Source organism: Juglans microcarpa x Juglans regia, chromosome 4D (assembly GCF_004785595.1).
Source record: "Juglans microcarpa x Juglans regia isolate MS1-56 chromosome 4D, Jm3101_v1.0, whole genome shotgun sequence".
Lineage (NCBI taxonomy): Eukaryota > Viridiplantae > Streptophyta > Magnoliopsida > Fagales > Juglandaceae > Juglans > Juglans microcarpa x Juglans regia.
Genome location: NC_054600.1, coordinates 27,190,174 through 27,214,047, shown reverse-complemented (window position 1 = coordinate 27,214,047; position 23,874 = coordinate 27,190,174). Strand labels below are relative to the sequence as shown.

Sequence of the window (23,874 nt, the reverse complement as noted above, 5' to 3'; positions counted from 1 at the left end):
GTGAGCGAGGACGAAGTTGCGTGGCCAGTGCTTTTAAAAGTGTCTAAAAACATAATTTGAAATGATTAGGAAAAAATGAGCTCACAACATTCTGACAAGACATGATAAAGTTAATGATGACAGGGTGAAAAATAAAGGGATAAGGACAAAAAGGTTGAGCTAATCAGTCGGGATTGGGACGTTGACAGCAGACATAATCTCTTCCATCAGTCCAAAGTCGAAAGCATACGGCGGGCTTAGAATATAGAATAATGATAGTTTACTACTTTACTATTATTTATTTATTATTTATTATTTTTATTTAATTTTTAATTTTATTTAATAATTAAAAAGTGAATATTAATAAAGTTATATATTTTTTAATTTTTTTAGAGATTAAGAATATTAAAAAAAATATTTAAAAAAATGATAAAAATATAAAAAAATTTGAAATATATTTAAATAATAGATAAATAGTAATAAAGTAGTATTACTACCCTAAAATATAATGTAAAGTTTACAGAAAGGTATTTATGACCCACTTCACGGAACGTTTATGTGGTCCACGCAACGTAAGGTCAGGTCTCCTCATGGCAACAGCAAACGCGCTACAACTTTCACATCCAATGAATCTAACACAAATAGCAAGTCTAATTACAAGTTTTAAATAAATAAATTTCATATAATTTCTTTATAAAAAAATAAGTCTCACTAATAAAAATTAATTTTTTTATATTTTTTTAAGTAAAATTTTGAATTGAAAAAAGTTATATGTCTCACATGTAAAGAAATTTTAAATTGAATGATGTTAATAATTTAAAAGTTGAGTATTTAAATATTAGACTCAGTTTAAAATTAAATTAAATTGAATTGCTCTGAGTAACTTCTAAATTCTAAACAGACCCTTAATTACGAGTTGTTCAACTCAACTAAAATAGTGTCTTTCTTTTTCACAATTCTTTCTTATAAATGCTATAAACTATACCTTTATTTTATTATTATCTTACTGTATTGATTTAGGTGACAGTTTATCAAATCTTAAGCTTATTTTTTTAAGAAATAAAAACTGATTTCTTAATTGATAAAAAATACCAACGCAATAAAATGAGAATAGATAACAAGATAGTGATGTAATATTTTATTTTTTGGTGGCAAACTCAATGGGAGGCTACAAATATAACAACAATGGGCAGCTGGTAGTAAGTCCATCGTGATCAGCCACAATGTGGGGCCTTGTGCACGACGATGAGACACAAAGATTGAGATAAACCTAGGGCTGACAAAAAATCTAATAATCCGACTCTGAATTCAGCTCCGCACCGGCTACGCTCCGACTCTGACTTATCGGAGTTGGAGGTTTTTTTCTCTTGGAAGTCGAAGTCGAAGTCGAAGTCGGAGTCGGAGTCATTGATGAATCGACTCCGGCTCCGCTCCGATCCGACTCCGACCCTCCGCCTTTGCCTCCGACATGGCCCTCCAACTCCGCCTCCAATTTTATACATATTTTATAAAAAGATGTGTTTTTCTATATATTAATTATTTAAATTTTATACAAATATATCTTATATAATTAGTTAAACTCAATAATATACTAGTTAAATAATATATTTATACGATAATATATAAACTAAATTGACTAATAATAGTTTAGTATATGACTACATGTAAATATCATACTATTACAAATTTACAATATTACTACCATGTAACACTAAATTACTAATGTATAAATATAATAGAATGTAATACTAATGTATATATAATATACTATAAACACTAAGATGCATAATAACATCAACATGTAATATTGTAATACTAATGGTAAACACTAATCTATAAATTTATAATAACATATAATACTAATGTATAATAACTAAAGTATTATTCATATAAATTGCTAATAGTATTAATTACTATATATAAATTAGTAAACCACTTTAAGCCTATATATAAATTACTATATAAATCACTATAGTATTAATTACTAATACTATATTACTATATGATACTATTAACTATAGTGATATACTAGTATTATTCATTAGTGTACTAATACAATCAGTGATATAGTTAGTATAATATTTATACTAATACTATTATATAGTTATACTAAATTAAAATCACTATAGCAAATACTAATATATAATTATGCTAATTACTATAACTAATACTAATACTAATATAGACTATAGTTATAACTTATAGTATTATAACTATACTAAATCACTATCACTTATACTAATATAGTTATACTAAAATTTAAATCACTATAACTAATACTAATATAGTTATATTACTATAGGGTACTATTAACTATAGTGATATACTAGTATTAGTATACTAATACTATTAGTGATATAGTTAGTATAATATTTATACTAATATTATCATATAGTTATACTAAATTAAAATCACTAGCAAAAGTTTAATCAAAAGTTAGTATGTTACTTGTTTTATTTAGTTGTATTTTTTGTTATAATCAAAAGTTTAATTAGTTTAGATTGTAACATTGAGAAAATTGAAATTTGAAATCCCACAATTTTTTTTTTTTAAAAGTGGGTCAAATATGAAGTTAAAAAAGACAAAAAAAAAAAAAAAAAATCCAACTCCGCTCCGACAAGTCGGAGTCGGAGTCGGAGCGGATTTTGTACATCTCGGAGTCGGAGGTCGGATTTGACCTCCGAAAAAGTCAGAGTCGGAGTCGGAGGTTGGGCCCTCCGACTCCAAAATAATCGGTTCTCAGCCCTAGATAAACCCAAGTGTACACCACTCCCATGGCGAGCCGATTTCACCAATTTGGGCTAGCCCATCGGATCGTGGCAACTACAAAGACTCAAGTTGCGATATGACCCCCACCTCAGTCTTCTCCCAGGCTACCTTTAGCTCAGTTGTAGTTTTGTAGATGCATCTAAAGTCTAAACAACCCCCCGCCTCATCTAGTATCTACCACTACCAGCTCTAAGTGACCCGACTTCTTAATCTATATAAATAGGCTAATAGCATGGGCCGGTACCGACCAAGAATAAAGAATAAATTGGCGTGGGACATAGGAAATGTTTGTTGTACTTGTGCCTATGCTCAGACAACGCCATACCCCACAACTGTCCTAAGCTGTCGGTGTAGCCCAAAAACACTGCATTTCTTTTTATGCAAAATGAAAAATTACAAAGACAGTTTCGACCGAGCCATGCGCTCGAGACTACAAACAATTGAGAGGACAAAGGAATCTCCCAAGTCTAAAACCTAAACCATGGAATCACGAACATTTTAGTCATGGACGTGCACATAAGTTGGACAGATTGAACGACTGAGAGTTAAAACATATTATGTAAAAGCTTTCTATTTGGAACAACAATGGTGACTGTTACAAGTACCAGACTTCGTAATTTAGAGCTGCAGGGGCCGTAAAGTCCCAACTATACACCAAACCGAAAGAAAAGGCAAAAAAAAAAAAAAAAAAAAAGCGCCGTTGCTATATTACGGGGGAGTGATCTTAAGTAAGCGCAGGAGAGCGATCCTACCCTGAGTTGTTTTTCTTTCATCCATAGCCAGTTTCCTTCCAGCTCTATTGCTCTGCATATGATTTAATAGAAATATACAATAATATTTCCTAGAATACTTGTAAAAAAATCCTTAAATACTTGTCCTTTTCTTATTTCTTCAGCTAATATTGTCTGTAAATTGTAGGCCAAAATGAAGCCGCAAGGCAATTTTTGTAGTGTGCCCATTCCCACCTTATGAAGAGTTCCTACTACTTCACTACTTGGGTGTTAAAAAAACATTGTTTTGGTTCCTAATTCCACGTCAGTGAATTGAGGTACAAACTTGATTTATCAAATTTACCTCGAAACTTAGAAAATTTTGTTTCCTTTAGTGCCTCAGACAGGAATAGGCTATAGCAAACCAAAAAGAAAATAGCAGAATTGTCAAATTTACCTTTGGTTTCTCAACATCATCTTCAACGCCCAATGCACTGAAATCCCTCACCAATATGGATGATGCAGGCAAAAGTCTCCTAATTTTTGGCAATAAAATGCAAATAGATTCAGGAACAAAGATAGAGATCCACCTTGAAAAAAAATGTAAACTTAATAGCCTCAACAAGATCCAAGGCAAGACACATAGTGACATGTCAAGTTCAAATATGGAAGGCAGCCCCGGTTACCTTTTTGGTTTCTCGAGTTTTCTGGAAGAATCAACTCTTGGTTCAATATTTGGCACATCATCAGCATCGCATTCTTTGGTAAATGTAACCTTTTCCTTTTGTGATTGAGGTGGATCCAACAAATCCTATAAAAGACAGAACAAGAAAGAGAAGAAAAGAGAGCAGATCAAATTTTATATAAAGCCTTGCATCATATTATCCATATAAAATTATTTTTCATTTAACGAGAAAAATGTGTTGGCATTCCCATGATCATCACAGAGAGATCACAAAACATTTTCAAATTTTAAGTGATTGTATATGCATAAAAGTAGCAAAGAACAGGGAAACACACAAACAACTTACCACTGGCTCCATAATCCCATCGTCAACATCCAGTGCACTGCGGTCCCTTGGCCATATCGAGGATGCAAGCAAAGGTTTCCTGATTAATTGTGAGAAGCTGTGTCATCAGCATTGAAATTAAGGAAGACAGTGTGTGCAGCCAAACACTTTGAAAATGAAATGACAACCCACTGACCTGCTTAATTTCTCCAAATTCAAGTCTCTATAGGGAGTACTAGATATAGGTTCACTATCCAGCACATCAAGATCACTGCATGCTTGGGTAAATGCAGCATCTTCCTTAGGTGATGGTGGCAAATCCAAAGATTCCTAAAAAATGATCCAAAGAAGAAAAAGAACCATGAAACCACTTTTTACTCTGTATGCATGCATCTAAAGGTACAAAGTTGCCCAAGAATGATTTTCAATTCACAAGAATATATATATATATATATATATATATATAAGTTCTATTAATGGACCAATAACTTCTTCAGTTCTTTTTTTTCTTTTGATTGGCACCGGGTGTCCTGAACAAAGTCCCAACTAATCCCGATGGTGCACAGGCCCTTAGTAAGAAGTTTCCCGTAATTGCACCTCGGATAATTCAAGGGGAAATTCCCCCAGTCCAATGGCCCTAAGAGTGTGAATCCGGAGCTTCAAAACAAGAACATCTGGTTTATAGAGCTCACAGCCAAGATAACTTCTTCAGTTCTAGAAGTGTTGAATTATCTTTTAATCAATTTATACCTCAATTTTTAATTGTAAATAAAGTTTTAAAAGTCCATGGGGATGACCTGACAATGACCAAAATAATCAGATGTGTGTGCGTTTCTACAAGCTCAAAGTAATTCAGTTTAGGGATATTGGCAAAGCCAATTCAGGTCCCAGCTTGGTAGCCTTGCTCTTCTGCTTTAAATGCAAGCACCAAGTTCCTCAGGTCACAACGTATGCTGTTATTTGGGTAAAAAGACTAATGAGAAGCAGTATAGGCAATTGAATATGGGTAATCCACGAAGAAAGTAATTAAACGAAGCAGATATATGTATGTAATGACAGAGTAGTAATTTTTCATGTGTTTAGCTGGATATCGTACTTGAAGTAGTATTTTTTCGTGTGTTTAGCTGGATATCGTACTTGAAGAAACATTACAAACTAACCATCAAAGCAGAAAAACACACATTTGACATAAAACCTGAGGAAAAAGCACCACTTCAGATAAAAGAATAAGTCGTGAAAAAGAATTTAACCTTATCCTCCTTGGTAAGAAGTTGGTCCAGCTCCACGGATGAACAGCTGTCATCTCTAACTATCCCATGTGACCGAGAACAGCTGATAGCAACCTCTGAAAGCCTTGAACTTGTTACTTACAGATAGAAACCAGGCTGAAAAATATACTAGTAGATAAGGAAGAATGACATCAATCATAGACCATACTATTGGGATCCAAATCCCTTCGGATTAACTAGGGCTACCTTCTAAACAAAGCCCATTAGAACTATCTTCATATGCAAAAATCACAAAAGATACATTAAGGCCTCGCTTGGATTTAGAAATGAGTTAAGTTGAGATGAGTTGAGATGGTTTTAGATGAGTTGAATAAAATATTGTTAGAATATTATTTTTAATATTATTATTGTTTTGGGATTTGAAAAAGTTGAATTGTTTATTATATTTTGTATGGGAATTTGAGAAAGTTGTAATGATTAGTTGAGATGAGTCTCAAATCCAAACAAGGCCTAATTGCTAACAAGAAGATCTCCTGCATCTACTAGTTCTGAAGGACACATTGGGTAGCTAGATTCTATAAACTATTCAAAAGAATTCAAGCATCTAACTACCAATGGTTTCCATATCATAGAACAAGTAGTCATTATAGCACAATATGCATACAAAAAACAAACTTTTTGAATCAAACCTGTTGCATCAGCATCTGGATAATAATTATATTTGACTCCCAAAGATTTAGACTCGTTTAAATCCCCCGTGTTGTGTCCATTCCTGGGATAGATATCACCTACCTGATTACATAATGTCAAAAATGTGTTATATCCCCAGCTATTCTCAGCACACATAAGAGTAAATACATGTTCTTTGTTTCCTAATATAAGAAGTTCCCAACTTCAACAGTCATACCTGATAATTCTGCTGGTTACAGTTTTCAACACAAAAGCGTGAAGCATTTCCTATGTCAACATCAGAACAACTCTCCTGAAAACTCGAGAAAAAATTTTCACAATATCAAAGGATTTCACAAAAGGAGACACCACTAAAAAAATATAAGGTGACGCTTCCTTACAGTGGCATCAGATTCTTGCTTATTGTCAACACAGTCGAATCCACTCAACTTTAAGGAGAAGTTTCCACCTTTTTCCTTGAAATACAATTCAAATACTGTTATATTGCCAAAAGCACTAAAAAGAAAGGAAATAGAAATCATATTTGAGAGATCAAAAGAAACATGTAACAAAATGTATGAATAACTTTTTTTTATAAGTAATAAGAGATTTTATTAAAGCAAATAGATGTATCCCAAGTGAACGAATAACTATTAACTCCCAGATCCACATGAGATAGTTTGGGATCATATAAGACCAGGGCCGGGACTTGATGAAAATAGATTGAACAAAATAATTGCAGATATCTTTATACCTGTGAGAACACATATTTATCCTGACTTGGACAGGAGTCACACTTTCCAAGAGTGTCATTGCAATTAGATGCCCTGAGGCTGGAAGAATGAAGGTCCACATCTTTCTGAACATCAACATTAAGTATAGATTATTTTATCAGATGGATATCATAAGCAAAACAAGAAAGTGAGTAGTTCCAGGAAAATATGCAAAAGAAAATTAAACAGCACGTTAAAAGGAGAGATGGGGGTTGTTGGGGGGGGGGGGGGGGGGGGGTGGGTGGGTGTGTAATGCAAACCTCTTCAACATTATTAGATCCATTTAATTCTACAATGGATTCTGAACTTGTGCATATTTTAACCACGGAGGCATCACCATGAAGTCCCTTGGAACAAGTACAGTAGGACTTCAAATCCTCCAGCTCTTTTCCCAGCTCAAGACTTCTAGTCTTTTCATTTGTAAGGTTTTCTTTGAGACTCTGGATTTCACTCTCTGCCACCTGATCAGAACCAGAAATTTGGAATAGATTGTGCCAGACAGTTGACTGATGAAATTGCATTGATAGAGATATCAAAACTTCAAGACATTCATGGAGATTGGATGCAGTTACTAATTCATGATCTGGCATGTACAGAATGAAAATGTTTAACCAAAACTTTTTTTTTTTTTTTATCGGTAAATAAGATTTTATAGATCGTAGGAATAGGCAAAAGCCCAAGTACACGGGTCATATACAAGAAAAAAAAAATGTTTAACCAAAACTTACTATTAATGAATTAATACCTTGAGCTTTTGGTTATATTGCTTCAAGACGTTCCATATAGCTTTAGTGAAATTCTGCATGATCTGATGGTTTCTCTCTTTCTCTGCCAAGCTGGGAAAGTCCGACTTTCTGGTTGCATTCTCATTAACATCCAATCTGAAAATTTGAGAGGCCTCTGAAAAGAAGCAAATATACCAGATATTCTAAAGATAAACCAGAAAAAAATGCAAGTCAAGTAACTAGAACAAAATGAGAAACCACGAAATTAATGCATTTTCTACAACCTTCCTCAGAAAGCCCTTGCTCCTCTCCAATGCGCTTTCCTTCTTCAGGCTGAAATCAAATCAAAGTACAAGTGATGATAAATGTAAGCCTAAAATCACATAAATATTCATAATAACAATCTGAAAAGTATGACCAACAACTGGATCTCAGGAATCACATCCAACAGCAGATATGATGATCAAGGAAATCCATTTTCAGCCATTATGTGGAACAGGACATGAGTTTCACGTTTCATGAAAACATAGGATGTTGCCCAGCAACTACTATAAATTTAGATACTTGCACATGCTGTGTTAGTATTAACCATTAATCTATATGTTTAAAGGAGCCTAGGGAAAAAAACATGTTTTGAGTGTTTATCAGTCTGCAGGACCGTAGATAGTAAGAAAATAAATCATTAATAAAACACAACTATGTAACAGTACATGAAAGAAGTATAGCCTGGCTTCGATAGAGAGATACTTCCATCTCATCTCATCTCATCCCGTCTCATCTCAATATCCAAACACCACAAATACAAACACTTTTCAACTTTTTCCTCTAATCATTACCTAATTATTACAAATTTCTCAAACTTCCAAACAAAACACAAATAACAATTCAACTTTTTTAAATCATAAAACAAAAATTATATTCTAACAATATTTTAACTTTATAATATTTTTATTCAACTTTTTCTCTCTCATGTCGGGGAACCTCTCCAAGGCAGGGCCCTTCAGACCCACTCCTGCAAAATAAACCCTGGTCCCATGCACCGCACCCTCGGAAGTTTCACTACTATTCACAAACCATCTCAACTCACTATCCAAATCAGGCCAAAATTTTTCATTGGGCACTTTTTACACGTGATAGAATGAGTTATTTGCAAGCCATCTAACAAGTATCAGATGTTGGTAAAGTGTTGTGTCCTCAGTGTTTGAACATATTTTAAGTTTGGGGAAGAGTACTGCATATCATACTTTAGTACCAATATTGAACAACTTTCTTGTGTATGTTCCTTTGTAATCCAACAGATGTAAATGGCCAGGATGAATTCAGAGAGAAACGAGTTCCAAATTGCAAGAACAAATTGGAATGTACAAGAGTTTCAAAAAGAAAAACTCTATTAAATCATAAGGGAGGTTTTCTCCCATGCATGCTGTATTCCTCACTTCTAAAGCTATAAGCAAAGCAAAAAGGCATTACTCAACAGGTTTTGCAATATTTTTTTAATGATAAGGAATCCCAAAGACACTGCAAATGCAACATATCTTTTTACCCATTAAAACTCAGACCCGTGACCATATAGATCAGGTAAATTATCGGCCTTTCACCAAACCTATCAAGAAAAAATATATTCCATACCATTCTAGGTTCTTTATGTTGATATCAAAAGAAAAGCCTAAACTTCAAAAACAGTACCCATGAGACTTGGAAGCCAGAGTATAATTCAATCCTCACTGAACCTACGTTAACATCTTACGAACCCCATGCAAAGAAATGGACTTGACAAATTACACTAGGCAGTAGGCATGCCTAAATGCAGGGAGGAAAAAAATTAACTGATGTTAGTGGTATGCACAGAATTAGAACTCTAAAAGGGAAACATTTAGGACTCCAAAAAGGATGAATAAAATACCACGTGGGCTTCAAGGCCACTAAGTTTCCTTCTTTTGGGCTGCTCAACTCTAGGCAATGCTTGGACATGCCTCTTGTTACCATTCTTGATGGAAGACTCCTCAACATTATTGAACCTAAAATTATTAACATTACAAGAAAAATACTAAGAAACTTGGAAGTATAATCAGATTTCTGGAAAAAGAATACGTGTACTGCTATATTATTTTACTTGATTTTCATATATGGTGAAGCTTGTTTTAGCAAGTAGGATGTATCAAGATAGTCTTCTGCTCCGGCTCTAACTGTTAAAATCTGCAAGTGCAAAAAAAAAAAAAAAAAAAAATGCATGCAATTTTTTCAGAAGCTTGTTGGAGAAAAGTGGAGTGAAAGCTAATTTCAGATTACTAAATTGGCCATGGAAGATCTCATCAAACAGAAAGCACCATTACCCACAACCTACATACCAGTGTCATCCGCTTCTTTCCTTCCAAATAATCTCGCAGGTATTTGGTCAACTGTTAGAGAAAGAAGTCGCAATTGTAGCTTATATTTGATTCGATAAGAATGTGTTAATCAATCCAAGAGTGAAAAGACCAAAGATTAGAAGACTGTGTAGCAATATTTCCTTGCCAACAAGAAACCCTTGAATGGGAGATGTATTGAAAAAAGGGATTGTAAGCTAAAATGCATTAATAAAAGCAACATCTGAAATCATTACTGGAATCATTACCAATGAGTTCTGGAAGTGCTTCTGCAATGGCTTCTTGGGGTTCTTTTGGTGCTCCAACAGTGACTGTAAAAAAAGAAAGGAACTATATCACGTGCGCATGGAAGAATGGAGATTGATAAAGAATGGAAGGAATAAAATGTATTCAATCGATAAAGTGAAACAATCAATGATTAAATGCTAAGGAAATATAGCAACTAAGGATAATTATGAAGATATAGAATGAATTGACTATGAGATCCATGAACCAAATTGAGGATACATACTCTTAGACACAGGCCGAAAACCATTGATGTATTGTTGATAAAATTACTTTCAAGCAATCTTGCCCCCTGAAAATTGTCAGACCAGGTTAAGATCAGATATGCCCGACCAAGGTCGCAACACTATACATATGACATTTACCCTTCAATGCTTAAGATAACTTCATGCAATCTTATCATGAATCCCTAAAGTCTCATTCCAAAGATGTTCTTTTAAATCTTATATTGTAGTTTAAGATTATATTTCTGATAATCTGGTAATAGTACTGGAAAATTTGGAGAAAAAAGGGGAAAATGATTCCAATTATTGCCTAGAGTTCCAATGCTTCCCTAGAACATTACATGTCTAACATGAAAGAAATTTAGAACTGTATCCCGAATTAAAATTTCATCCCAGCTCCAAGAGACTATTACCTTTAACGAAAACATATAGAGCCCCTTATGAGCTTCAAGTCTTAGATAGTATCTAGTTTTATTGTGAGAAACAACAAATTACCGAGGTTATAGGAGAGCAGTCAGGTAGATTATTAAAGTTTCTAATTGATGTATCATTCAAAGTTTTTGACCTGCTTATATTTTCTAGTTAGACTTAGTTCCAACGTGTGTTTAGAATGTAACTAACTGTAGATATTTCTTTTGGCTCTATAAACAGTATATTTACCTTTGTATTATTTTACTGAGGTAATTAATCAGAGAGTATCGTTTCCTAATTACTTTCTTAATATGGTATCAGATTTCTAAGACCTTCTACACGTTTCTTTCTCTCCCTCACGGCACCGACACATTCTTCCTCTTCGATGGAAGAACCACTAGCCTATTCTTCCTTCACCTAGGCGATAGTCCTGGCATCGTTCTCGTCACCTAGCCACTTATTGGTGACAATTATCATACTTGATCCCGATCGATGCAAATGGTCTTGTTTGCAAAAAACAAATTAGGGTTTGTTGATGGAACCATCCTCAAGCCTTCAAATCCGATGCTTGCTTCATGGATGAGCTGCAACAATATGATAATATCCTGGACTCTCAACTCAGTTTCGTCTGAAATTTCTGCTAGCATCCTTTATATCAACACAACATATGAGATCTAGAATGACTTAGGCGCCTTTTGAATTCACAACCCACCTCAACTCATCTCAACTCATCTCATCTCATCATTACAACTTTTCCAAATTCTCACATAAAATATAACAAATAATTCAACTTTTATTGTACTATTCACAAACCATCTCAACTCATCTCTGAATTCAAACCACTCCTTAAAGGAGCGATTTTCCCAAAAGAATGGTCCTTGCATTTTTCAATTACAGAAATCGATCTCTGTTCTTTCTCGAGGGCAATTGTATGTTAGAGCCTATTTTATAAGGCTGAAGGCACTCTGGGATGAATTAATCAATTACAAGCCGATCTCGGCTTGTTCTTGTGGGGCTGTTCATACCCTAAACACATGTTCATCATGAATGAATTATTCAGTTCCTTGTTGGTTTAAATGAGTCCTATTCTCCTATTAGGGCTCAGATCCTTTTAATGGAGCCTTTGCCTCCTCTTAACAAGGTTTTCAGCCTTGTTTTACAAGAAGAGCAACAGCATGAGATTTCGATCCTCCCTGTTTCCTCATCTAAGAATCATGTTTTTGCTATAAAAGTTAATACTACTTGTCCTGCAAGATCCATGTCCAAGAAAGAAAGTCCAGTATGTAAACATTGTGGAGCCACTGGTCATGTTGTTGAGAAGTGCTTAAAGCTCCATGGATTTCCACAGGGATATAAGTTCAAGCCAAGGTGGCAAAACAGGTTGTCTCTGACAACACTTCTTCGACTGCATCTCCCATTTCTTTGACTGAGTCTCAATATCAGCAACTATTGGCCTTGCTCCAACCTTCCAACTTTGTTTATTCCTCTGATGTTCCACAACACACTGCTAATGCAGTCGGTTCTGTTTCCTCTCCATTTGCTGGTTTATTTTCCTTTTCTCATAACCCAAATCATCACATTCCCTCAATTTTTTCCTCTACTAGTATTAATACTACTAATCTTGATTCTCTTTCTTGGATTCTTGATTCGGAAGCCACAGATCATATGGTCCCTTCTACTTCATTTTTTTCTTCTTTTACTTCAATCGTAAACACTACAGTCAAACTTTCGAATGGCTAATGTGTCTCTGTCACACACATTGGCACTATCCATATTTCTAACACTCTCATTCTTAGAGATGTTCTTTGTGTTCCAACCTTTTCTTCCAATTTAATCTCTCTTAGCAAGTTAACTTCGTCTCTAACTTGCTGCTTGTTCTTTCTTTTTGATCTTATTTTCATACAAGACCTGACTCATTGGAAGCTAATTAGAGTGGGTAGACAAAAGGAGGACTCTATGTATTGCAACAATCAGGCTCTTCCCTCAATGATTTATATAAATCTCAGTCTTTGTCTGTATTTTCTTCAAATTTAGCTAAACAATTGTCTATTTGTTCAAATTCATCAAAATGTACATTATTTGAACTTTGGCATCATAGATTAGGTCATCCTTCTGTTTCAAGGATGAAATTTCTCAATAAACTTGTTTCTGACATGTTAGATCTCATCTTCCATGTTTTGTCGGTCCTTTGGCCAAACAAAAGAAGCTGCCTTTTCCCAATAATCCTCATTTTTTTAAGTTTCCTTTTGACCTCATTCACTGTGATGTTTGGGGGTCTTTCTCTACTCCCACTGTTGAAGGTCACAAATATTTTTTAACTGTTGTTGATGACTGTACACGAGCCACATGGGTATATCTTTTGCGATGCAAATCTAAAGTTTCATTTATAATTTCTCAATTCTTCAAGTTAATCGAAACCCAATTCCATACCAAAATCAAGAAAATTTGTAGTGATCATGGTACTGAATTTTCATTATCATCTTTTCTCAATTCCAAATGTGTCCTACATCAGCTTAGCTGTGTTGAAACTCCTCAACAGAACCCTGTTGTTGAGCGTAAACACCAACATCTCTTAAACATAGCTCGGACCTTAATGTTTTAATCCCATCTACCTCTTCCATTCTGGGGTGATGCCATTTTGACAGACACTCACATCATAAACAGATTACCAACCCCTACATTGGGTCATAAATCTCCTTGTGAGTTGCTTTTTCATTCCCCTCCTAGTTATGATCATCTTAGAACTTTTGGGTGTCTTTGTTTTGCATCTTCTTTACTCAGATCTCGGTCTAAGTTTGATCCTAGAGCACGACAGTGTATTTTTCTTAGTTATCCCTTTGGTATAAAAGGTTACAAACTCTTAGATCGTACTACAAAAGTCACCTTTACTTAAGACATGTTGTCTTTCATGAGCATGTATTCACTTACAAAGTTTCTCTTTCCTTACCCTTTGTGTGTCCATCTAAATACACTTCAGTGCAATCACCCATCATTCCATTGCCATTTCCAAGTCAATCACCAACATCTAAAATGTTTATTATGCCTTCAACAGTCACTTTACCCTCTCCTCCTATTCTTGGAGTTTTTTCTTTTGCAGATACAGCCATAAACACAACCTCACCTGCAACTCAAGATCCTTCATCTCCTAATTCACATGCAAATTATTCATCCACAAATTACCATACAGTTTCCTTACCAGTCCGTAAATCATCTCAAATCCAAGGAGCTCCTGGTTATTTGCAGCATTATTATTGTAACTCTTTTACTACACACTCTGCATCAAATTCCATAGGTTTTGTTTTTGTTCCAGCAGGTAATCAATTCGCTCTTAATCATTTTGTTTCTTATCATCGTTCATCTCCTAAACATAGATATTTTGCTTTAGCAATTACTGCTATATTGAGCATGAGTTCTATCATTAAGCAGTCAAGCACTCTCATTGGAGAGATGCTATGGCTGGTGAGGTTGCAGATCTAGAAACCAATAATACCTGGACTGTTACCTCCCTACCCTCAGGGAAACAACCCATTGGATGTAAGTGAGTCTATAAAATCAAATATAGAGCTGATGGTTCTTAAACGATATAAGGCGAGATTAGTTGCTAAGGGTTATACCCAACGTGAACGTTTGGACTATTTTGAAACTTTTTCACCTGCGGCAAAAATGGTTACTATTAGCACACTACTTCCTATAACTATTGTTCAGAATTGGTTTTTTATACAATTTGATGTGAATAATGCTTTTTTACATGATGATTTGCTAGAGGAAGTCTACATGACTTTACCTCCTGGTTTTCATACTAAGGGGAGTCTAAGGTGTACAAACTAAACAAGTCTCTTTATAGCTTGAAGCAGGCATCACGTCAATGGTTTTCCAAGTTTTCCACTACACTTCTTGAGCTTAATCTTTAGTCGAGACAGCGGTAATTTATTGGACGATCCTACAGTTTTTCAAAGACTTATTGGTAGACTTTTATATCTTACAATTACAAGACTTGGCCTTACTTTTTCTATACATAGGCTTAAGTGCGGTTTTGATAGTGAGATGAGATGAGATGGTTTCAGATGAAAGTTGAAAGTTAAATAAAATATTATTAGAATATTATTTTTTAATATTATTATTGTTTTAAGATTTGAAAAAACTGAATTGTTTATTATATTTTGTGTGGAAATTTGAGAAAATTGTAATGATGAGATGAGATGAAACACTCTCACTATCCAAACGGGGCCTTAGTCAATATATAGATAAGCCACGTCAGCCTCATTTGCAAGCAACCTATACATTTCGTAGTATGTAAAATCTACTCCAGGTCATGGTCTGTTCTTTCCAGCTAACACTTGTCTTCAGATTAAAACTTTTATAGATTCTGATTGGGGTTCATGTCCGGATACTCAAAGATTTATCATTGGTTATTGTATTTTTATTGGAGATTCATTGGTTTCTTGGAAATCCAAGAAACAACAAACAATTTATCGTTCTTCAACAGAGGCTGAATACTGATCGATGGCAACCACCACTTATGAAATTGTTTGGCTTCTCACTTTACTTTCAGATTTTTAGGTTTCTCATACTAACAGTGCTCATCTGTTTTTGATAATACAACTGCTCTACACATTGCTGCAAATTTTGTTTTTCATGAGCATACAAAACACATTGAGTTTGATTGCCATTTTGTACAAGACAAGCTTCAAGCTGGAGTTATCAAGACATTTCATGTTGCTTCTCAACATCAGCTTGTTGATGTTCTCGCTAAGGATTTAGGTGGTCAGCAGTTTATTTAACATCCCAATAGAAGGACCAAACCACATGGCCTATACTTCAAAAGGACTAGTCAATGATACAATTGAAACCTTATAAAGAGCAAGAACTTCTCCTCCTCAAGCACTGTGGGATCTCATACATCATCTACCCTTATCCTTATCATATGGGGTATCACAGTTTATTACTTTGATATGCAAGATGGGAGTTCATTCCATTTACGCTCCATTTTTAGGGGAAGTATTAAAGTTTCTAATTGATGTATCACTCAAAGTTTTTTACTTGCTTATATTTTCTAGTTAGACTTAGTTCCAACGTGTGTTTAGAATGTAACTAACTGTAGATATTTGTTTTGGCCCTGTAAATAGTATATATACCCTTGTATTATTTTACTAAGATAATTAATCAGAAAGTATCTTTTCCTAATTACTTTCTTAATCTAGATAATCATACAACCAGATATCAGAATCAAAACCCACAAATATTTCAACAATTTGCAACTACTACTTTTATAAAAATAAATCAGCTTATTTTAAAGGAAAGGTACCTGATTCCCAGTCCTTTTTTCTCTTTCAGCTCCAGCAAGGTCAACAATGGTTAAGACAGCATTGTTACCGACTTCATCAACCTTGTTCGCAACGCTGTTAATGTTAATGATACACTGCGACCGGCTGCAAGATTTTAAAAGAAGGGGAGAGCATAAAACCAATGTTTTTAATACTGTTTCGGTTGAGGCATTGAAACAAGATATTTCAGTACCGGTACCATTTCGGAATAGTCTATATATGAATAAATTATATTCCAAAATAATGGTCTATATATGAATAAATTATATATAAATATATATTTTTTTTATAAGTGATTATATATATATAAATTATATTCCAAAAATGAGGAAGAAATAAAAAAAAAAAAAAAAGTAAAGGCCGAAATCCGAAATATCGACCAGTACAGGCCGAAATTCTGACCAGTATGAAACTCGGCCTTTCTCTATACCGGACGGTACGATATATTTCGGCCGTACAAGCCGGTACGAAATGAAATTTAAAACTTTGCATAAAATAGCTAACTGAATATATACAAGAGTCAGTGATTAGTTCTAGAACTGATTAGCCAAACATCTACCTAAACTGCTGCGTGTGCATCTAACTACTAACTAATCTAACTGAATAACAACTAAGCATAACAGGAACTTTACGTACCAAAAAAAAAAAAAAAGCATAACAGGAACTGATCATAGTGATCATTTAAATCTCTAATACTCACAACACTATTTTGATATTTCTTATCTAAATCAACTATAAAATACAATAACGATATCAGTGAAAAAATTAGTTGCGTTGTCATTCACCTTGACTGACTGTTTGCATTAGTCATTCCTGTGGCACGTTTTAACATAGCACGGGCTATTAAAGACTCTCCCTGTCCAGCATCAGAAATAACAACCTGTTTATACCAATTGCATACACAGACAAGTCATATTATTAGTTCTATCTCCATCATCCAATCAAAAGTTCTATCTCCATCATCAACATAGATGTTAGATAGTTATCCATATGAATGTAAATCAGCAAAAGAGCCAATGTTTACATAAAACAGAAATATCTATGAACCTCTTGTAGGCCTTTTATGGTTGATTGCTGCATGCTTAATTCAGTTCCATCAGGTGACAAATCGTATGCCTTCTCTCCTTTTCCTCGTTCTGAAGTTATTTCAAATATTGATATAGAAAATGACCTGAAAATACATGATACGAGAAGTCTCTTTCTTTACAACCTTGATTTGCTCCAGACATGTTAACAATTAGAATCATTGAACTACGAATATACTGATAATGCTACCACATCTGGGAACAAATTAGACAAAAACCCCACATTCACAATGCAATGGACTCTGGCAAGTTCAGAACTCTTAAATAGAATGTAGATATCTATAGACGTAATTGCACAATTGCCAGCTACCTGAATGTCTCAGAATTATTTTCCCCTGACTGCTTAAAGATCTGTTGTAGCGCAAGCGGCACCATACCAGGTTCCCTAGGACTCCCGAAAACCGTATGAGTCTTACCGGAGCCACTAGGACCCGATGCAGCAAGCATTCCGCTTTTGCCCTGGAGAAAATCCTCGACCAGAGGCTTCAACATTCTCTCATACACTTCACCCTGTGTTGTCATCAGAGACAAATTCCAAAAGATCCTGATAATTAGTAACAAGAATCATAATGAAATAAAATTTAATACTTTTTCCGCATCTGAACCAAACTAGTTAAGCGGAAAGTTCACTTCAATCAGAATATTCCATGTTGCATATTCAGATCCTTCTTATTTTAATGCATTTTCATGGTAACCAAACGGACTAGAAAAGCAAGAAACCTGAGACGAGTCGGCCGGAAATACGTGAGAAAACCCTCCGTAAACCTCAGACTTGATTCGCTTCGATTCTTTTAAAGCTAAGGGCGGCGATAGTGTCACTGACTGAAAATCATTGACCGTGAGACAAACTTCACCGCTCTTCTTCATAGCGTTCTTGTCCCTCGCAGAGCCCTTATTTGCTAAGTTTTGGGGCCACGCGTTCTTGGCTCTCGACCTATGGTTATGCTCCCCGGCGCTGCCGTTTCGGACCGTGGCCTTGGGCTGCAAAAGAGGCCGAATTCTGAGGTAGACTCTGAGGTTCTCGGAGACTGGAGCATCGGTGGAAGAGGACGATGAGGACGGGAGGTCCGGTTTTGTAGGGCTTTGGCCCTTCTGGGGGATTTCTATTGAAAGAATGTCCTGGATAGGAAATGATGGAATATCTTGGGCTATCGTCAAGGAAGACGAGGATGGGACGGGTATTTGGGGAGCGGTTGTGGAAGGGGTAGGCCTAGCCCTCCGGTGAGGGTTTCTCCGAACAGTCACCGTGTTCGGACATGGGAGAGGGCTTTTCGTCTCCATTTACGCACTCTCTTCGCCTCTCAGGGACATGGGAGATGGCGGAAAATCACTTTGAATCGGACGAAGGATAAGCAGGTCATTTTACTTTTTCAAATACTCTGCTTTTTTTATTTACCATTTATTCTTTGCTTAAATGGAACAAAAATTAAGCAACTACAGTCCTGCAGCTCACGTACTTCACTGTGTCGGTTGCTGTAGTGCGATCATTTTCATGTGTCGTTTGTTTTAACAGGTGAGATGACGTAAGATTAAAATTAAAAATTAAATAAAATATTATTAAAATATATTTTTTTAATATTATTTTTATTTTATGATTTAAAAAAATTGATATATTTATTTTATTATGTGGAGATTTAATAAAATTGTAATTATTAGATGAGTTAAGATTAATCGTAAAAACAAACTAGACCTAACACATTTCAAATATCTTTTACTTTAAAAAATAAAAAATTGATGAATAATAACATATCATAATGTAGGTATGATGAGAATATAATTTACAGAATTTTCTATTTTACAATCAACAAATGTAGCATGCATTTGTATGCTAAAGTAATTTCAGATAATTTAAGTTTATATTTAAATAATAATATTTTATAAATCTCGCTAAGATATATTTAAATGTAAATATATTACAATATGTGTTTGAATGTAAGTATTGGGCTGAGATGGGTTTAACTCTTGAGAGAAATTTTAAAAAGTAATGAGTCTCATCAATGATTAATTTGAGATAGATTAAAGTGATCTTGACATCTAAACATAACTGTAATTATATTATTTATTAAGAACTATTTTTAATTTTAGAAATTTACTTTTTATTCCATACAAAAAGTTTTAAAATACTTATAAAATAGTTGTAAGCTATTAAGGAGATATTTGAGTAGTGAGTTGAGATAAGATGAATTCAAATAAAAATTTATTAGAATATTATTTTTTAATATTATTATTATTTAAAAATTTAAAAAAATTAAATTGTTTATTATTTTTGTGTAAAAATTTTAAAAAATTATAATAATTATATGAAATTAAATGAGTTAAAATGATTTTTATATCCGAATCTCTCCTAAATGAAGAGAATTTGTTCAGTACCATTGCGCAACTTTGACCTCTTCTTTATGTCATACAAACTTTAAGGTTTCGTTTGGTTACCAAACTCACCTCAACTCATCTCAACTCATCATTACAACTTTTTTAAATCTTAATATAAAATATAATAAACAATTCAACTTTTTCAAATTTCATAATAATAATAATATTAAAAATTAATATTCTAATAATATTTTATCATCACAACTCAACTCAATTCAATTCACTTCAACATCCACACACACCCTAAATGTACAATTATACCTCTCAATAGGCAATAAAGGGATAATTTACTAGTTTGCGTAGCCTATTAATAGCTCTGTGTCAATTTATTTGGCTTATGTGCTCATATAAATGTAGTTATAGCAAGATTTCGACTTTGAAATGAAAATTATTGCCTTAACAATATATGAGTGTGCAGATCAACAACTTTAAAAAATAAAAATAAAAACAATCTATGAGTATGAGCTACGAATCTCCTTCAGTTCAAATATCATTTTTCACTCATCTTTTAAAAACGAGTCATTCAACAGCTACCGAATAAATGTCTTCAAAAAGTGTCTCGTAAAGTGCATTTCTTATTTTTTATATATTTTTTAATCATCATAAATATTTAAAAAAAATAAAAATTTATAACATCATTAAAAAATAATTTCTTAATTACTAAATAAAAAGGAAAAAAAATTCGAGAAACAATTTCGGTAAGTTTAGCATTTCTGTTTAAAAAATAATTAAACTGATTTGTTATTCAGCATATTTTATTAAATTTCAAAAGAAAAAAAAAATTATAAAACACGGCCCATGTCAGATCATTGGCGCTTGAATAATCAGGCCCAGAAATAACATACTATTCCGGGTTGGGATTGGACCCATGTTGGGGTAAGGTACTCTCAAAAGTCTCATATTCAAGGAGAGAAAGATCTATTCCTAAGGACCTGAACTCATTTCCAAATCATCTCGACCCGTTTGCCAACCACCAAAAGCCCCCCAACCCGTCCATGCAACAATCCTTCTTGGACTTGTTCTTACAACCATTTTAATATAGAATTTTTCTATTCATTATCTTTACATCACATATATGTTAAAAATAAAAATTAAAAATTAAAAAATTAAAACACATTTGTGGCATAAGAATGATAAATAGAAATTTTTTTCCCATAAAATCACAGCATAATTAGTAAAAAAATAATAATAACGAAGATTAAGATTGAGTTTCATTCTATTGGATAAGTCTTCAAATCAACTTTTCTTAAGTTTCATTGGGTAGAAAGTCAGTTTCAATTGGGTATGTAAGTAGTGAGCCTCGGGTTATCTACTTTTCGCTGTCTCAATTATTCAATTTTGACATGTATTACTGTTTGTTAATCCTTGGAGAGTACAATTTATTATTTTTACAGATGAAAAATATATTTAATCCCAAGATATTCCGATGCATTCATATGGATCTATTGATTCTATTCAAGGTTTTTTTCTTGACATTTTATTATCTTCCCAATGATAATACGAATTCCATCATGAGTTTCATATGAACTTGCATTCATATTACATGAATACGAATTTGCCAAAATTTCGAAATTGCAAACTGCAATACTTAGAAAAACCAATCAGAGAGGCATCTGGGGCAAATGAGCATACAACATCTTAAGGCAAGCCTGTTGTGCCAAAACACACAGCCACCAATGATGGCAACTAAAGTAAACAAGCACGATCAAGCACACATGACACACAATATTCGTGGTTCGGTAACTTGCTTATTTTCATATAGCTGCATAAATTTTATTGATCAGCAGAAATTATAATCACTCTATCTCAACTCATTCTTTATAGATTTTTTACTCTCTCACACAATATGCATTCGCTTGATTATTATTCACTCTTAAAAATATTATAAAAATCATATACAGTAAGTCAAAATATCACATATATATAAACGGTGTTGGAAACCTTAATCTGGCAAAAAATACATCATTCGCTCGAGCGGCGTGTCAAGCGAGTCTCGAGTAAACAAGCAATAAATATTGACTCTAGTAAACATTAGGGTTTACGTCTCGCTCGAGCCCACTATCGTGCGAGACTCGAGTAAACTCACAGATTGAGCTTCGAACGAGCCTATTATCAAGCGACAGTCGAGTAAACTCACGAGTGCTTTGATTTTCTGCTCTTAAAACCAGTTTCCACCCCCAACAATCCCCTATCCATTGCAAATTCAGTACAAAACAATCGACCACCATCTTTGACGGAGACACAATATCAATCATACTTGATTGATTGTTCAAAATTGTTGGTAAGACAGTCCGTGTTTTGAATCGTCCAATAATCATGGGATAGGTATAGACCAATTTGATGGTTCCATAGCCCTTTTTAGTTTTCTTTTGTCTTTTCAAATATTGTATTAGGATTAACGGTGTGTTTATCAGAGAGTCCACCCACTCGTGGATCTCAAATCATTTAAATTAATGAAGTGCATGCTTAAGGAAAAATGATTAATTGCAAAATCAGCATTTGAGTTTTTCACATTTTTTATCTTAGTGTTCAACTTTTCAAGAAACTTACAATTAAGTACCTCCATTAAATTTGTAGGTATCAATTTGGAAAAAATAACAAATTGAGAGTTTGAAATACAAAATAAAAAATTCAGATACTAATTTTGCAATTAACAAAAAAAAAAAAAAAAAAACAATGGCTTCCATGATAGAAAAATGCTAGATTGATGAAAGCAATCGATGCTTTATTATTTATTATTATTATTATTATTATTATTTTAATAATTAAGAAAGTAATTATTAATGAGTTTATGTATTTTTTTAATATTTAAAGATATTTAGAAAAGTTTTGAAAGACAAAAAAAAAACTGCAATTGCAGTGATGGTCTGTTTTATCGATTCCAGTAGCTGCTTCCTTCAAACATATTGAACCAACATACGCTGCGTTTTCTTTATTTTATAGTATTTTTATTGGAATCACAAAAGAGGCATCATCCAATTTGATCGTCCCTGATTTGTTGAATTTTTAGTTTATATCCATTAATCCATAAAGTTATAGGGCTCTTTTTCAACCTATAAATCATGTTCCACTGCGATGATATTTACTATTTTGTTACAGTTACTATTGTCGTATTTTAAGCGTGGGTTAATGTACTGTTAACTGTACTTACCCCGTGGCACATGCCTTGCAGACAATAACATTGAAAGTCATATATATATAAATTATGCTACAGGTACCCGGCCTTGGGTATCTGTTGCGGAATCGACTGACGCGGTTAATACCACTTCAGCCGATATTATTTAAATAAATAAATTAAAAATTAAAAATAGAAAAAGTAAAAAAGAAAACTAAATAGATAAAGCAGATAAAGATGATCCGACTCTGCAAGATCTGACTCTGCAATATCTTTATTTTCTGGAATTGGAGAGCGAAACCATGATTTCATAGACGAAATGAAATGGAGGGAAGAATTTAGATTTCTCATTTCAGACGAAAAAACCATAACTGGGTGGGTCTGCATCGTCGTCGTCTTCGTGTGGGTATCTTTGCCACGTCTGTCAACCATGTGTCCGGCTCTTCTGACACTGCTTATGCTTGAAGCCACTTCACTGCCATGAAACCGTCTTCAATGGCGTCGTCTTCGAAGCTCGGCGATAGTCCGGAGAGACGACCACAACCCTGAGCTCCAAAGCCAAGCAGAAACAATTTCTGACAATTGGACCATGCGAGGGACCCAATGCAAAAACCGCCACCATGGATGTAGTAAAATATAGGGAGCTTGGAACCAGAGGTGGAAAAGGGTGAGCTAGCCACCACCGTCGGCTTGTAGAGCCGGAGCTAAAGGTTGTTAATGGCGTCGAAAAGAACGTCTTTCCATAAAACGGAACTGTCGTCACTAATGGGAACATTGAAATTCGGCTTGGAAGAGCGAACGATGGAACAGTCGCTATATACATGATGAAG

The 23,874-nt window shown here is 34.1% G+C and overlaps 1 protein-coding gene across 1 annotated transcript; it reads right to left on the bottom strand.

The window, feature by feature from the left end:
* Positions 1–3,441: 3,441 nt before the first annotated feature.
* On the bottom strand, positions 3,442–18,921 carry LOC121261416 (kinesin-like protein KIN-6). Its single transcript, XM_041163769.1, has 23 exons — positions 18,280–18,921; positions 17,870–18,069; positions 17,522–17,645; positions 17,260–17,354; positions 16,456–16,579; positions 10,742–10,807; positions 10,479–10,541; positions 10,213–10,263; positions 9,978–10,060; positions 9,768–9,882; positions 8,149–8,197; positions 7,885–8,039; positions 7,400–7,600; positions 7,121–7,225; positions 6,768–6,842; positions 6,605–6,679; positions 6,387–6,489; positions 5,719–5,813; positions 4,665–4,798; positions 4,490–4,568; positions 4,145–4,269; positions 3,916–3,994; positions 3,442–3,552 (listed from the first exon to the last, which is right to left on the bottom strand). Exons 1-23 carry the CDS (start codon positions 18,838–18,840, stop codon positions 3,457–3,459), a joined length of 2,853 nt encoding a protein of 950 aa, XP_041019703.1. The 5' UTR covers positions 18,841–18,921; the 3' UTR covers positions 3,442–3,456.
* Positions 18,922–23,874: the final 4,953 nt, after the last annotated feature.

Excerpts from the sequence above, each read along its gene's own strand:
- LOC121261416 (XM_041163769.1), bottom strand. The coding sequence starts at position 18,840 with ATGGAGACGAAAAGCCCTCTCCCATGTCCGAACACGGTGACTGTTCGG. Across the intron at positions 17,646-17,869 it reads AATAATTCTGAGACATTCAG|GTCATTTTCTATATCAATAT; the intron begins GTAGCTGGCAAT and ends ATGTATTTTCAG. Across the intron at positions 17,355-17,521 it reads CCATAAAAGGCCTACAAGAG|GTTGTTATTTCTGATGCTGG; the intron begins GTTCATAGATAT and ends TGGTATAAACAG.